This window comes from Arctopsyche grandis, chromosome 5 (assembly GCF_051622035.1).
Source record: "Arctopsyche grandis isolate Sample6627 chromosome 5, ASM5162203v2, whole genome shotgun sequence".
Classification (NCBI taxonomy): Eukaryota; Metazoa; Arthropoda; class Insecta; order Trichoptera; family Hydropsychidae; genus Arctopsyche; species Arctopsyche grandis.
The window spans coordinates 3,890,802-3,905,212 of NC_135359.1; the positions used below are offsets into that span (position 1 = coordinate 3,890,802).

Below are 14,411 nucleotides of genomic sequence, written 5' to 3' on the forward strand. Positions count from 1 at the left end.
TCTTTCTTCTGGAATAGTCAAAGGGGACGTCGCCCTCGAGTTCTACATGTTTGTACAGGAGCGATGATGATGCCATCGTAAGACTTGTGTATTATTGTGAAATATATGAGATTGTGGCGGCTCGCTATATGACATGGTCGAGTTTGGTCACCTTCGTGCGAGTGGGGACCAACCGACGTGTGTTCAGAGTAGCTACCTCACTCTGCCTTCAGCTGTCATAAATAAAGCACGTGCATCAACATGCCAGTCGTCTCATTCGTTCATCCCCCATAAGATCACGTCATCATGGTTTTGATTCGGAATAGTACAAGTTGTGCAATTTTCCTACACGACCAATAGAAACAGTTGAGTTAGTTTGTTCAGTTAAGTATTTTCATGTCTTGTTTATCTATTTTTTACTATTTCTTTTGTACAGACGCCAGGTGGAGCTCAATCGAGAGCCTCTCTGAAGTCGGTTTGTAAGATAGCTCGTGGTAAGCGTGGGCGGGGCTGGTTTCCTCACGGTGCCTTCCTTCGTCGTCGGTGGTCTGGTCTCTGCTGATGATGGCTGCTCTGCTCTGTCCCTTTCTCTTTCGTAGTGTGCGTGGGATGCGTGATGTGGAAAAAGGCGGGAAATTGTAAACCAATGAAAACAGGGCGTAAATCTGTTTATGTATTGCGACTGTATTTTGTATAAGTTATACAGAGATCAAGCAGGCGGGAAAGGGGGGGGAGTAAACAAAGAAACCACGCGTGCTTTTTGAGGTTAGCCACGCGTAGCTCAGTTATCTGCCTTCTGGACGAAGACAGACCAGGCTTCCTCTGGTGCACACCGGACGGATACTGGAGCTGGTCTCCAAGTATCGTCAACCATCACCAGTGGTCGAGCTGGTGATTTCGGTGGCGAGGAGCTAACTGCGTGTTTATGCCGAAGCCGTCAGTCTGTGGGCACACCGCTGTCAGGGTGGCCAGCACAAAAATATATCGGCCAACTCGTGGGTCGTAAGGCCACGAAAGCCGACCATCAGATGTAGTCTGAACATCTTTCGTTCTATTTATGTATTTTTACATGTATTTTTTTCCATTCTTAATCTGTTTAGCACACTCGATGAGTGTGCTTGATTAATTGATGTATAATAAAAATAAAATAATAGAGTCTAAACACACCTTCACAAAACTCGAAATCCTCGGCGGTAGTGATCTAGGGTTTGTTTGAATTAGCTACAATTTTTATACCCGCTTTCTATTGGATTTCAAAATAATTTCAGATGGAAATGTTCTGGAAATTTACAGCGTGGAGGGCTTTCAACAGAAAAGACGTCAGCGCTCAAAGGTCTGTTCATACCTAGTCAGCACGTACCGACTTCAGCAGGTATCCGGCCGTCCAAAACTCTCCTTCGGTTTTTCTATTTTTTAACATGGGATGCACATCAAAACGCCTCCGTGCTTTTTTATTGCCTTCTTGAGCTTCTTCCAACAACAGCACGATTATACATAATTTTTCATTCGATAAACGTCGAAACATTTTTGCTGACTTGTATTCTGACGCGTAGCTACGAATGCACGTGTATGCATTCATATTGCAAGTACTCGACAATACGACGTAAGCAACATTGTGCTGTATCGTCATGGCCTCTAATGTATAAGTAAGCCGATTTTGCCTTGCACTCGGTCAAATTGCTGTAAACGTGACGTGACCGCGACGTGTAGGTAGATATGAATAGAAATGTAATAAAATGACATATTTGAAACGGAGTCGTGCAGTGCTGTTAAGTATGAACAGACCTGTCATATGAACAGACTGAACGATAGCTGCAGGGGCTGTACTGTGTGTATATGTATGGGTGACCAGTGGATGTGTCGTCGTCTCGATCAGCTTGCTCTGGAACGGTGCGGGGTGGGGGAATTATACAAAAGAGTAACGGTTATGATCTCGTTTTTATTGATGAGTAGATGGCGCGCCGGGGAGTTTCTCGGCGCCTGTGCCCCTTTATGGCGGAGGATGTGGATTGAGTAGGCTGTGGCTGGTCAGGAAGGGTAGACCAGCCACGCCAAGACCTTCTCGGTCGGCGTCTCACGAGCGTCTGAGAGCTCGCCGTGTTCGAGGCTTGGGTCGAACACGTGGTCGAGCATAGTCGGTAGACATAGTCGGTGAGGCACGACTATGGAAGAAGCCATACTCCTTCTATTATGGAGGGCTTCTATGATGCCAATGAGCGTTCGCCGTGATCAGACTTGGGCGGATCATGGGGCCAGCCTGCCTTAGTTCGAGGCCGGCTTTTACGAGTGTAGGCGGGGTAGGAAGTGTTGACCGTATCTCAGCCTAACGAAACACTGTTGTGCTTGTTTTAAGTTGTTTTATTGTTTGCCTAAATATTGTACAAGTGTATTAGAATATTTGGGGAAGTTTTCTTGAAGCGGCTATTGGCTGTTGACTTGGTGTCGTGCGGGCCGCTGGATCTGCAATGTGTCGTTGCTCTGGCTATCAATGTGGCTATGTTCAGATGTCTCTGGATATGGCAGTGCGTTGCTGGTTCGGCATTGTTCAGAAGTGTTCAGAAGGTCTCTGGATGCGGCAGTGTGTTGCTGGCTCGTTCGGCTGGTCCGCTGTTGTGTGTCAGCGCTTGTTGCTGTGGGTCGACTAGTCTGCTGCTGTGTGTCGACGCTTGCTGCTGTGGGTCGACTGGTCTTGTCTTTCTTCTTCTTTGTGGCTGCGTTTTAACGATAGTTTATAGGGTAGTGCCACTCCCTTAACCTATCTATCGAACGTGTTGTATGAGATCGGACTCTCGGTGATGTTTATGGTGCGGGCTGGCGGCTGCTCGCTTGTGGGGTGTTTGTCGATCTGGAACACTAAGCAAAATTAGTGCATCATCTGTGGGATACTGTCGGGGTTAGTGTGTTAGTGGGTGGTTAACGGGTATGGACCGTTTGGAGGTGGTTGAGTCTGGTTAATTAAATTGGGTGCTATTTTAGCCTATACCCATCTTCAGAATGTCGATGGGTCTTACTGGTCTTGTTTGGAGTGGACCTCCTTTTATATTGTTTGTGGGCACACGTGACTCGTTGCAGCTGGTGTTTATGCGTATGCGAGGAATGTGTTTTTGTCGATGGGGTAGAATTTGCTAGAACGATTGGCACCGTTCCGCTCGATGTAGTTTAATGGCTGCAGGTGTGCTTCGACCGGTTTGGTTCCACTCGACTGGTAGGGGTGTTCCGCTCGATGTTGGTTTAATGGCTGCAGGTGTGCTTCGACCGGTTTTGTTCCACTCGACTTGTAGGGATAGAACTTACTAGAACGTTTGGCGATTGATTCCAAGAAGTGCACGTGTTGTTTACGTGTGCGAGTTCTGCGAGGAATGTGGTTTGTTGTTGTGGAATATGCTCGAATGTTTCGATGACGATGACTAGATTCCTACATGAGGGACGCTGCATCTGGCGGTCCGCGCCGGGATCACCGGGCGCCGGACCCACAGGAGAATCTAGCACGACTGACAGATGGTCAGAGTAAAAAAGAGAAAACAAAAGCCGAAGCCGGAAGAGGACAACCAACGGCCATGAGGGTTTTTGGCTCGGACACAGACCTTAAGAGCTAAACATGAAAAATTAATGAGAGCGTTGTTCGAATTTCGAATAAGAGGGGTGTACAAGTGGGTTGGCAAGACGTGGAGTGCGGCGAGTGCGGTGTGGCGGGGAGAGCGGAGAGCGGAGAGCGGGGTGAAGAGCGAGCCTTGTGGACGCGAACGCAACGCATTCGTATTCGCGTTCGCACTCGCATTCGAACAGCACGCGTTTGGCGAGACGATCGGCCGAGCGGACGCTGGACCGGAAGTGACGAGCGGCTAGAAGTGAGCAGCGACCGGAACCCGTGCGGCTGTCATGCCCCTCAGCCGCGCACATGGCGGACGAGTTCTTTGGCTTCAAGGTTAGCCCCCCCCCCTCCCCCTCCCCCTCACCCGTCCCTCGCCTGCTGTCAAACGCTTTCCGCGCCCTTTTGCCACTCCGGCTGTCGTTCGCACTTCTGAACGTCTGACGTGACATTTTCCTCTATCCGACCCGACCCGACCCGACTACTGCATACAACTCTTCACCTCTTCTATACTTCTTCGCTACACTAAACACGTTTGAAAGTGTTTCCTTCCTTCCGTCGTCCTGTCGGTTGTGTGCTTGAATTTCGGTCCGACGATAATTGCGGGAAAACGGCTAGTAGGTAAGTGAACGAAAAATAAGTGTCCCAACAGTTGTAATGAAATTGTTGGCTATGAAACGTGAGACAATTTTAAAATTTGATTGTAGTAGGCGATAATAGCAACAATAAACTTGCCTGTTATTATTGAGTTTGCTGCTTTTGTTGATCGAAATTGATAGGGATTGCAGTCTGAATTGAAAATTTCAATCGTTAGATACGGATTAATCCTTTCGTGAATTTGTTTTGGAAATAATTTATTTTTTAATTAATTATATTTCAAGTATGTGTATGTTACAGTTGAAGTTTATCTTCTAGTTGTAATATATATTGCATCTAACCTAGTACCGACCACCGTTATAGTTGTAGTGTATTTTCAGTTGTAATATATTTTGACTCGTTGGAATATATTCCGTCTAAACTAGTACCAACTACCATTATAGTTGAAGTGTATTTTCAGTTGGAATATATTCCATCTAACCTTGTACCGACTACCGTTTTAGTTGTAGTGTATCTTCAGTTGTAAGTGTATTTTCAGTTGGAATATATTCCGTCTAACCTAGTACCGACCACCGTTATAGTTGAAGTGTATTTTCAGTTTGAATATATTCCATCTAACCTAGTAACGACTACCGTTATAGTTGAAGTGTATTTTCAGTTGGAATATATTCCATCTAACCTAGTACCGACTACCGTTATAGTTGAAGTGTATTTTCAGTTGGAATATATTCCGTCTAACCTAGTACCGACCACCGTTATAGTTGAAGTGTATTTTCAGTTTGAATATATTCCATCTAACCTAGTACCGACTACCGTTATAGTTGAAGTGTATTTTCAATCGTAATATATTTTGACTCGTTGGAATGTATTCCGTCTAACCTAGTACCGACCACCGTTATAGTTGAAGTGTATTTTCAGTTTGAATATATTCCATCTAACCTAGTACCGACTACCGTTATAGTTTAAGTGTATTTTCAGTTGGAATATATTCCGTCTAAACTAGTACCGACTACCGTTATAGTTGAAGTGTATTTTCAATCGTAATATATTTTGACTCGTTGGAATGTATTCCGTCTAACCTAGTACCGACTACCGTTATAGTTGAAGTGTATTTTCAGTTGGAATATATTCCGTCTAACCTAGTACCGACTACCGCTATAGTTGTAGTGTATTTTCAGTTGTAATATATTTTGACTCATTTGAATATATTCCGTCTTAACTAGTACCGACTACCGTTATAGTTGAAGTGTATTTTCAATTGTAATATATCTTGACTCGTTGGAATGTATTCCGTCTAACCTAGTACCGACTACCATTATAGTTGAAGTGTATTTTCATTTGTAATTTAATTTATTTTCATTGTATTTTGACTCGTTGGAATATGTTCCATGTAACCTGGTACCAAATATCGTTGTAGTTGAAGTGTATCTTCAGTTGTAATATATTTTGCCTTGTTGGAATATGTATATTCCATCTAACCTAGTACCAGCTACCGTTATAGTTGAAGTGTGTTTTCTGTTGTAATATATTTTGACTCGTTGGAATATATTCCGTCTAACCCACGTAAGTTGATTTATATGGCGAATTACATTCCAACTGATCAAAATATATTACAACTGAAAATTTAGTTCAACTATAAGTGAGATGGATAGATTTGAGTTTCATTCGACTAGTAAATTGAGTTGAAAAGTTACATTCTTGTTTTGAACACATTCTTATAGTCATCGTAATACGGTACTAATGATCTTTATTCGTAATATCTAGCAAATATTAACGCATTAATGAATTCTAAAGCATCAGAATTGTCAAAACTCAACTGTCATATTACAACTGGCGAACATTGTTGTAAGTGTATTTGTATATATGTAATACACTAGTTGAATTGTATTTGAATATGAATGGCCTTTAAAACGCCAGTTTGAATATATTACAATTGAAAATATACTTCGGCTGTAACATATATAATTATACGTCTCAAGTTTTGGTTAGATTCAATAGGTTATCCATTTTTTATACAAATTAGTGTCATTTAAATTCATTACTTATCAGCAGAGATCGGCTACACGTGGCTAAAACACTGATGGTTTTTATGCAAGAGCTTTCAAAAACATGTCCTTTCTAAGAAATTGACAATAGAGCGTATAGCCGATCTCTGCGTATCAGTCTTTCCTTTCACAATGAATTGAAATCTTAAAATATGAACATTGTTATGAAGGTTATGAACATTGACGATAAACGCAACTCCGTTTTGAAACCTCTTATCAAAGACAACAAATACGCGTTCAATTCATTTACAATTGCAGATTGTTTTCGTAATAACGTCATCGTTCAAACACAAGCTTACGTCTTGTTTAGGCTTATAATTGAATTGTTGTAAAATATTGTGTTGGGATTTCATCTACATATATCGTTGTATTTTTGAACTTCTACAAATAATTGTCATATCCGGCAGTAAAGATGAATAGATAAAGAGACGTATGAAATTAGGACGGAGTGCATTTGGACGAATGAATGTTGTTTTTAAATCAAACATGCCTCTCCGTCTGAAGAGAAAGATCTTCGATCAATGCGATTTGCCAGTGATGACGTATGGATGTGAAACTTGAATACTGAACGACAAGATGCTACACAAAGTCCAATGCATTCAAAGAAGGATGTTCGGCATAACGAGGAAAGACAGGAAGCGGAACACGCGGGTGAGAAGTATGACAAGGGTAGTAGATACAGTGAATGGAGTAAATAGATTGAAATGGCTATGGGCGGGCCACATGACTAGAAGAATGGACAAAAGAAGTACTTGAATGGTACTCGGAAGATAGCAAAAGGAAGACCACAGGGAAGATGGGTAGACGAACTTAGGAAAATATGTGGGGTGAGATAGATGAGAGTTGCGCAAGACAGAGACGACTGGAAGCTTGTTGAGAGGCCTTGGATGGTGAGCGGCCGTAGATGATAGCGATGATTTGTCTATATGTGACCTTCTTTTATATGTACATCGAACATTAATTCGTAATAGGATACTACCAATTTTTTGGAGAATTCTTGAAGAAATATTGTATTTATTGTATTGTAATTTACTCTCGATATTCATCTGCTTTTTATTAACGTTTCAGAATTTAGATGAAATAAATTTAGAAGATGTCGAGGGTGTATTTGAAGCGTCAGAAGATGAATATGATGCCCTTAACGATGAGACCTTTGGAGAGATGGGTAATTTATTCACAGTAATATGCGTGGAAAGTTGTCGTGTGACTACTTGGAAGTATTTGACTTTATTTGTATGTTACAGTTGATGATGGGGATTGGGAGCAACAACACGAGGAGTTCACGCTCCTCACGGAAAAGGGGAAACATATTGATATTGGTGAGTGTACGCAACTTTTTCAACTTGTTGGTATGTGTCTGTTCGAATGCATTATACACGGTCGTTTAAATTTGCAGAGGAATCTCTTTCCAACTTGATGATAGACAATGAAAAGGACCGTCCACTGCTATCGCACCACCAAAATGTGATAAAACCTCATCCCTTACCACTGCCAGGTCATGTTCCTCAATCACTTTTACCGCAAGTAAGTTTCATTGATTTTTTTCATTTGAATTTATTTTCATGTCGTTCTTCATATCAACGGTCGTTTGTTTTCAGATACCTTCATTAGCATTAGGGCTTAGAAATGTTTGCACCGTCGAAGAGCTGGAGAGAAATTTGCGCCAGCAGCAGCAGCCGCAGATGCAGCAATCTCAATCGTTGCAGTCACAACAGAATTCATCTGTTTTACCGTTCTTCCACGTATGTTTTATAAACCACTTTGTCTGCAGGTGTATCGTATTGTCGATTAATTATTGTTTAATTTAATTTCAGCCGCGTTTTTCGGCCAATATGATGGGTCCACCTCCACCGATAATGGGTGGCCAACATCCGTTTATGGGACCACCGCCCGGACAACCAATGCCTTCTTATCGAATGCCTCAAATTCCACCGAATCAAATGGGACAACATCCTTACGGGAACTTTAATGTAAATATATTATACATTACCTTTGGTGAAATGTTTGAATATTTTTTAAACTAATTCCTCGCTGATTTGTTGTAGATGTTGCCTCCGAATAATCTATCGCCGGGAAACGTTCCGAACAGGCCCCCACCTCCCGGAATAGATCAACATCAAAATTTGTTCCATCAAATGCATTTCAATCAGCATTCGAATAACTTCAACAATCAGCAGCAGCCGTCTAATAATTTAGGCCAGCAGAGATTTCCGCAGCAGCCTATTCCGTACAACAAGCAGCAGTTCTCTCCGAATCAGCAGCCGCCGCAGAATCAACAGGTGTCGCAGAGTCAACAGGTGTCGCAGAATCAACAGGTGCCGCAGAATCAAAATCAACAGCAGCAATTCTTCAACAACCAACAGTTCCCGCACGGACAACAGCAGTTTTCCAATCAGCAGTTTCCGACGAATCAAATGCCACCTAACCAACAGATGCCGATGAACCAACACGGCAATCTGAACCAACAGCCGATGCCCCAAAATCGCATATCTCAAAATCAACAAAACAATGTGCGCAACCAACAACAGAACAATATGAATCAGCAGAACACTCAAAACCAACAGATGATCAATAAGATGGGTAACCTGGCGGGTGTGCCGCCCAACAACAGATCGTACTCCAACTTCCCCAACGGCACGAGCAATAAAAACCAATCGGATACTAATAATTTGATTCAAATGATACAAAACACCCACCCGATGCTTCAGAACAATATGCATACTGGTTTTGTGAACGCCATCGTTGCTAATTCGATGCTCGCTAGAGGAATGTTCAGGAATTCGAACAACGCATCCGGCTATAACAACAATAATAATAATCAGGTATGGTGTTGACGCTCATTTGCAATACATTTAGAATTTGTCAATGTGTTATATAAGTTTTGTATTATTCAGCAAGGAAATATGCAGAGGAATCCTGACGGTAGTCAACGTCGGCATGGAGGAGCAGACGTTGATCCTTATAGTGGTCTAATGTCGACGCGTGAAAAGCAATGGCTCATGAATATTCAAATGATGCAATTAAATACTGGTACACCGTATATCGATGACTATTATTACACGGTAATTAGATGCTTTTGAAAATCATACATTTACTATATAAATATATATATATATATACACGTATGAAGAGAATGATTTGTATTTATTTTTTATTGTAGGTGTTTTTAGAGAGGAAAGCTAAAAAGAAAAAGGAAGAAGTTCGAGAAGCTCACAAAGTAAATCAAGAGAATCATCCCTTTAGTCAACAAAATCTTGCAAATAATAAATATAGTAAGTAATGTTGCTCGTATGCTTCAAAGTGAACTCGTGCTAAAGGGTACGATTTAACTGTACATTGAGAAAAAAATACTTTGTATCTTAAAAAAAATGTTTGTGCATTAGAAATTTGCATTATTTTCGGTGCATTAAACAATCTCGTATTGTGCATCGAATAAAATATTTTGGCATTATTAAGTGACCATTATATAAAAATATGATGCGATCATTGGAATAAATAGATTTTAGCATTAGAATAGATACAAAAAGTGGCAACGTTATAGTCTTCCGCTATTGACAACTGTCAACTGTCAAAAGTGTCACAACTTTTGTTTCTCACTAGTGAAATTATTATTTCAAATACATAAAACCAACCTTAACTTAACCTAACCAAAACATAAATAAATAAAACCTAACCAAACGTTGGTTCGTATTTTGGCATTCGCGACGTTGCCGATACAGTTCACATGTGTAACGAACGGTTTTACGCGCGCTTATCTGATCTCGCGGGGGAAGATCTAGAGGGCGTTTACGTCGTTCTTCTTCCAAGGGTCGGGTTATATGGAAACGTGGACTAACCTTGGGATACAGTTATATATAGTCGGGGAGGTTCCTGTCTGCAAATCGTCTCGTTGATAACAGCTTTCTCGTGGTCGGGAAGCTGGCTCTGCGGTCCTCTCACGGCTGATGTTTCTCCGGAAACGGCGTGAGGAATACAGGGGACGTTGGGCTGGTACTATTGGGAGGGAGTGATGCTGCACTCGACCTCACAGCGGTGCTTCAGCAAGATGGTGGATCTCTGGGCCCCGTCTCCCCGTGGAGACGTGCACAGGAGAGATCTTTCCCGGATGACGGCTGGCGGTAGAGAGGGTCGCTCTCCATGCGCGCGCGCCTATAAGGCTTTTTTCTGTGTGGCCACTCGAAATAAAGGGCGAGTGTTGCCCTATGGGACGATGGGGAGAACGTCGCATTATACATGTCATTTTAATGCACATTTCATTCACATTTTAAGTAGCAAATATTTGTTTCAATGATCAAAGCAAACTTTCTAATGCAATCTGTATCCGTCATTTAGAAATGCACACAATTTTTTTGTAATGTACAGAAACGATTTTTAATGTTCAAAATTTATTTATATCGTATTTTATAGGAAGTGGTAATCAAGGAGGTAATGAAGGTGGACGAGAACGATGCAATAGTACTCGAAGTAATAATGAAAATAATCCGCATAATAAAGATGGACCTCGTATTTATGTTCCGACTCAGTTTGAAAATTCTCTAGGGAAATTACAAGTATAGTTTTTTTACTACAAGTCTGTATTTTTTGTTTTGGATTTTTTTTTGTAATTAATCGATCGTGTTTTTCAGTGTGGTTCTGTGACGGCGCCTCGTAAGATTATCGACATGGAAGTTATAGGTTGTGAATCTCCGACTGGAGAGAGTCGTAGCAGTGGCACTAGTAGTGTCTCGGCCGGAGTGATTGGAGCTCCGCGAGGAACCCGCCACGTACTTTTAGCAATCGAAACACTCTACAGGATATTGCTGCGGTTGGAGGATTTGTCGGAACCGTTGGCCATCGCTAATGCTGTCGTGCTCAAGGTATTCATTGTCGATGAATGGCTTCGGTGTGTGTTGGCTGTTGAAATTGTGTTATTTATGTTCGGCCTACTTTGTTTCAGGAAAGGGAAGAGAAACAGAAGGCGTCGTTTATCGATCAACTCGCTGAGGCTCTTCATAAAAACGATTGTGAATCGTATGCATTCAATGATCTCTCCGCTGGTATTGGACGAGCTATCGAAAATGTAGTGAAGATGAATAATAAATTATCGATTAGTAGTGATTTGTTGTCGCTGGCCATCGCGCCAACTTCGACTCCCAATTTGTTAGACGAAAACAAACCGGACTTATTAGGGAAAATATTCTCCGGGTTGCTTTTCGAAGATCGGCTGTTATCGTTTATGAATATTAGGAAAGGAAAGGTTGGTTGTATTATTTATTATAGATCTACCTTTATATCTAGAGGATTGTACGTACTTACCTGTCATACTTTATAGAAATATACTTGTACTGAGATTTTTTTTCTGAAAAACTGGCTCATCAACTATGTTGAACAAAAAAAAGGAAAAGATGAATCATTTACTTGACCATTATTTTAATTTGAGTGAAACTTTGTCATTCAATCTTTGGATGGATACATTAAAGAAATTCTGTTGGTGGTTTATTTGATCGCAATAAAAGAGCTAATGATTTATATAGGAATATCTAATTTTTGCTAATTCAGTTAACGTTTAAGATCGGCGTTTTGCCAAAAAGTCCATGAGCCTGAAATAAATAAACAAGAATACTATCCGCTAAGCCTTTCCAGGTAGCATTGAATATTGAGTCTTGTAATCCGTGTCATTTATTTGTCAAAGTTTATAAAGACTGGTTTACACCGGAATTTCTGAATTTATAACCATAGCAGAATTCCTCGATGGAATTCCCTAACTGCCGAGTATTTTAGATTGTGGCTTGACATTTCGATTGTGAGCATTACATTTTAACAACAGTGAAGAAGATGGAACTAGTTTTGGAAAAATACATTCATCAATGGACTTCTTTTGTTCATTTTATATTGTTGCAAGATATATTAGAGAGTCTAAACACACCTTTACCAAACTGGAAATCCTCGAAGTTAGTTATCTAGGGTTTGTTTGGTTTAGCTACAATTTTTATACCTGCTTTCTATGGGATTTCAAAATAATTCTAGTTGGAAATTTTCAGCGTGGCGGACAGAAAAGACGTCAGCACTCAAAGGGCTAATCTGGTTTGATTGATTTGATCTTCTCAACTGTTGGTTTTGTTTAGCGACCAACTGCGCGGAGCGCAGGTTCAACTGCGACTAACCGTTATATCTCTTCGCCTTTTCATCCCCTTCTCAGAATCAGCCATAGCCCATACATCAGCCTTTCGTTCAATTCCAACCCTACATATATTATATTATTATTCCCTCCCTCTCGCTACGTGTCTGAAGAATTCTAGAACTTTTCGAGGGCATATAGTGAATAGTATTTAATACTTCACTCTTCATTAATCGAACTACTCCACTCGCAAATGTTCCTTTCTAGTATTGCTCTCACTAGTGTGTTGAATGATTTTGGTGAGGAAGTGTGTTTTCTAGAAATGTAACGGTGGATCTATACATTTACGTTCTATTCGATTTAAATTGAACTTTGTTTTAATTTTTCTCACATTAATTTAGATGTTAGTTTTGAGAACTTTGGCGCAAGCCGTCCCGACTGAGAGGTGGCGAACTCAACTAGGACGTATTTGGCCACGATTGCTTCGTGCTCTTCCGATGGCAATTCGTAGGGATGCAAACGTTTTAAATCCCCTCATCGGATATTTTCAGCAGTAAGTGCAATGTTTTAAATTTATTCAAAAGTTTTGGCACTTCTATGTAATGCCTTTCTTTGTTTCTTTGTTTTTTTTTTTAGATATTTAAGTGGAACGGAAGGTTGGGCACCTGTGTCTAATCTTTGCCTAATGCTATCGGAAGGTTCTGGTTCGGCGCCTGTTCCTCAAAGAGCCTCTTCAGTGCCTCTCAGATCCGCCACACCCAGTTTGCCTCAACGAAGTCTTATGCACTTTATTATGAGTACAACGGTGACTATTTTTTTATATTTATAACTAGTGTTTTTACCCGGCTTCGCTCAATGTTTGTAATACAAACCGCTTAAACATGGCCAATCTAATAGTTAACATTTTATTAAATTTATTTGAATTTGTTTTTCAACGAACCAACAATAGTTACATACAAAGTCTCTTTCGAAGTTATATATTATATTATATGTTATTTTTTATCGATTGGTTTTTAATTGTTTTCAGTTGGGTCTTGATATTCTTGTGACTTTGATGAAGCGAGCATCAGTTTTGCCGAAGCCGGCACCCGCAGCTTGGAATAGTATGGTGAGGTGTGCCAGTAGATTGGTCACGGTCTCTGGCAGCACCAGGCCGACTATACCGATCGCACGTAACCTCCTCGCCACTCACGCTGCAGCTGCAGATTTAGCTAACGGAATCGAAGAATCCTTGGTCGAAGTTTTATGTCAACATTAAGATCTAGATATTTTAAGTGTTGACGTTTATATTCTATATATATATATATATATATATATATATATTACACATATATAATTGAAATGATAGCATTTATATGTTCTGCGTTTTCAAACGAATATATCTGTAATATGCGCACACATTCAATTTCACATAATAAATAAAATAAATAATATATATATATATATATATATATATATATATATATATATATATATATATATATATATATATATATTTACATATATATATATATATATATATATTTACATATATATATTAAAAAAAAAAAAAGAAAAACATATAAATAATATTAGCTAAATAGCATTGTTTATCACATGTGCCTCATCTCTCCACAGCTCAAGGACTTACTGAAATTTTATACGTTGGTAATCGATATTTTGTTGAAATAGTAGTTTGTATACATATTTGACATGAAATGATCGAGTTTTTTTTTTGATTTTGATGTGTAAATAAGTTTAAAATGAAACGAAAAAAAAAAACAAATTCATTTATGAACTGGTATTTTATATACAAATTTAATTGTTTCTTGAAACAATGTTGAATATTTATTTTTTATTAAAATAAAAAGAAACTCTGCTTATATTTTTGTATGCAGAAGCTGTCGTTCGTTTTTAATTTAATGACTTTAAATATATTTATACACGTGCATTATTTTAAATAATTTTGTTTCCAAACTAGATATCGCAATTGTTGCATGTGTTTATTTATATACATATTATGATAGATTAAAATCAATTAGATTTGTATGCATACAAATGTTATCTATATATTTAAGTCGATCTTTCTTTATATGGAATGTTTAATTTCTGGTAACGTTTGTGT

The 14,411-nt window shown here is 39.7% G+C and overlaps 2 protein-coding genes across 3 annotated transcripts in view; both read left to right on the forward strand.

Moving 5' to 3' along the window:
- LOC143911644 (uncharacterized) overlaps window positions 1-14,411 on the forward strand; it is a 146,005-nt gene that overhangs the window by 96,120 nt on the left and 35,474 nt on the right. The window lies entirely within an intron of this gene.
- On the forward strand, window positions 3,611-13,720 carry Patr-1 (Protein associated with topo II related - 1). 2 transcript variants are annotated; one of them, XM_077430611.1, is made up of 16 exons: window positions 3,611-3,904; window positions 7,279-7,375; window positions 7,455-7,529; window positions 7,607-7,734; window positions 7,809-7,952; window positions 8,025-8,180; window positions 8,256-8,489; window positions 8,526-9,032; window positions 9,105-9,272; window positions 9,371-9,482; window positions 10,618-10,760; window positions 10,836-11,066; window positions 11,147-11,446; window positions 12,709-12,860; window positions 12,944-13,112; window positions 13,335-13,720. In XM_077430611.1, exons 1-16 carry the CDS (start codon window positions 3,878-3,880, stop codon window positions 13,563-13,565), a joined length of 2,874 nt encoding a protein of 957 aa, XP_077286737.1. In that variant the 5' UTR covers window positions 3,611-3,877; the 3' UTR covers window positions 13,566-13,720. The 2 variants fall into 2 exon arrangements, with proteins under 2 accessions (XP_077286737.1, XP_077286735.1); XM_077430609.1 differs by having other exon boundaries at window positions 8,256-9,032.

Coding starts and splice junctions, on each gene's coding strand:
- Patr-1 (XM_077430609.1), top strand. CDS start 3,878: ATGGCGGACGAGTTCTTTGGCTTCAAG. Junction 7,376..7,454: donor TGAGACCTTTGGAGAGATGG/GTAATTTATTCA, acceptor TGTATGTTACAG/TTGATGATGGGGATTGGGAG. Junction 11,067..11,146: donor CTAATGCTGTCGTGCTCAAG/GTATTCATTGTC, acceptor ACTTTGTTTCAG/GAAAGGGAAGAGAAACAGAA.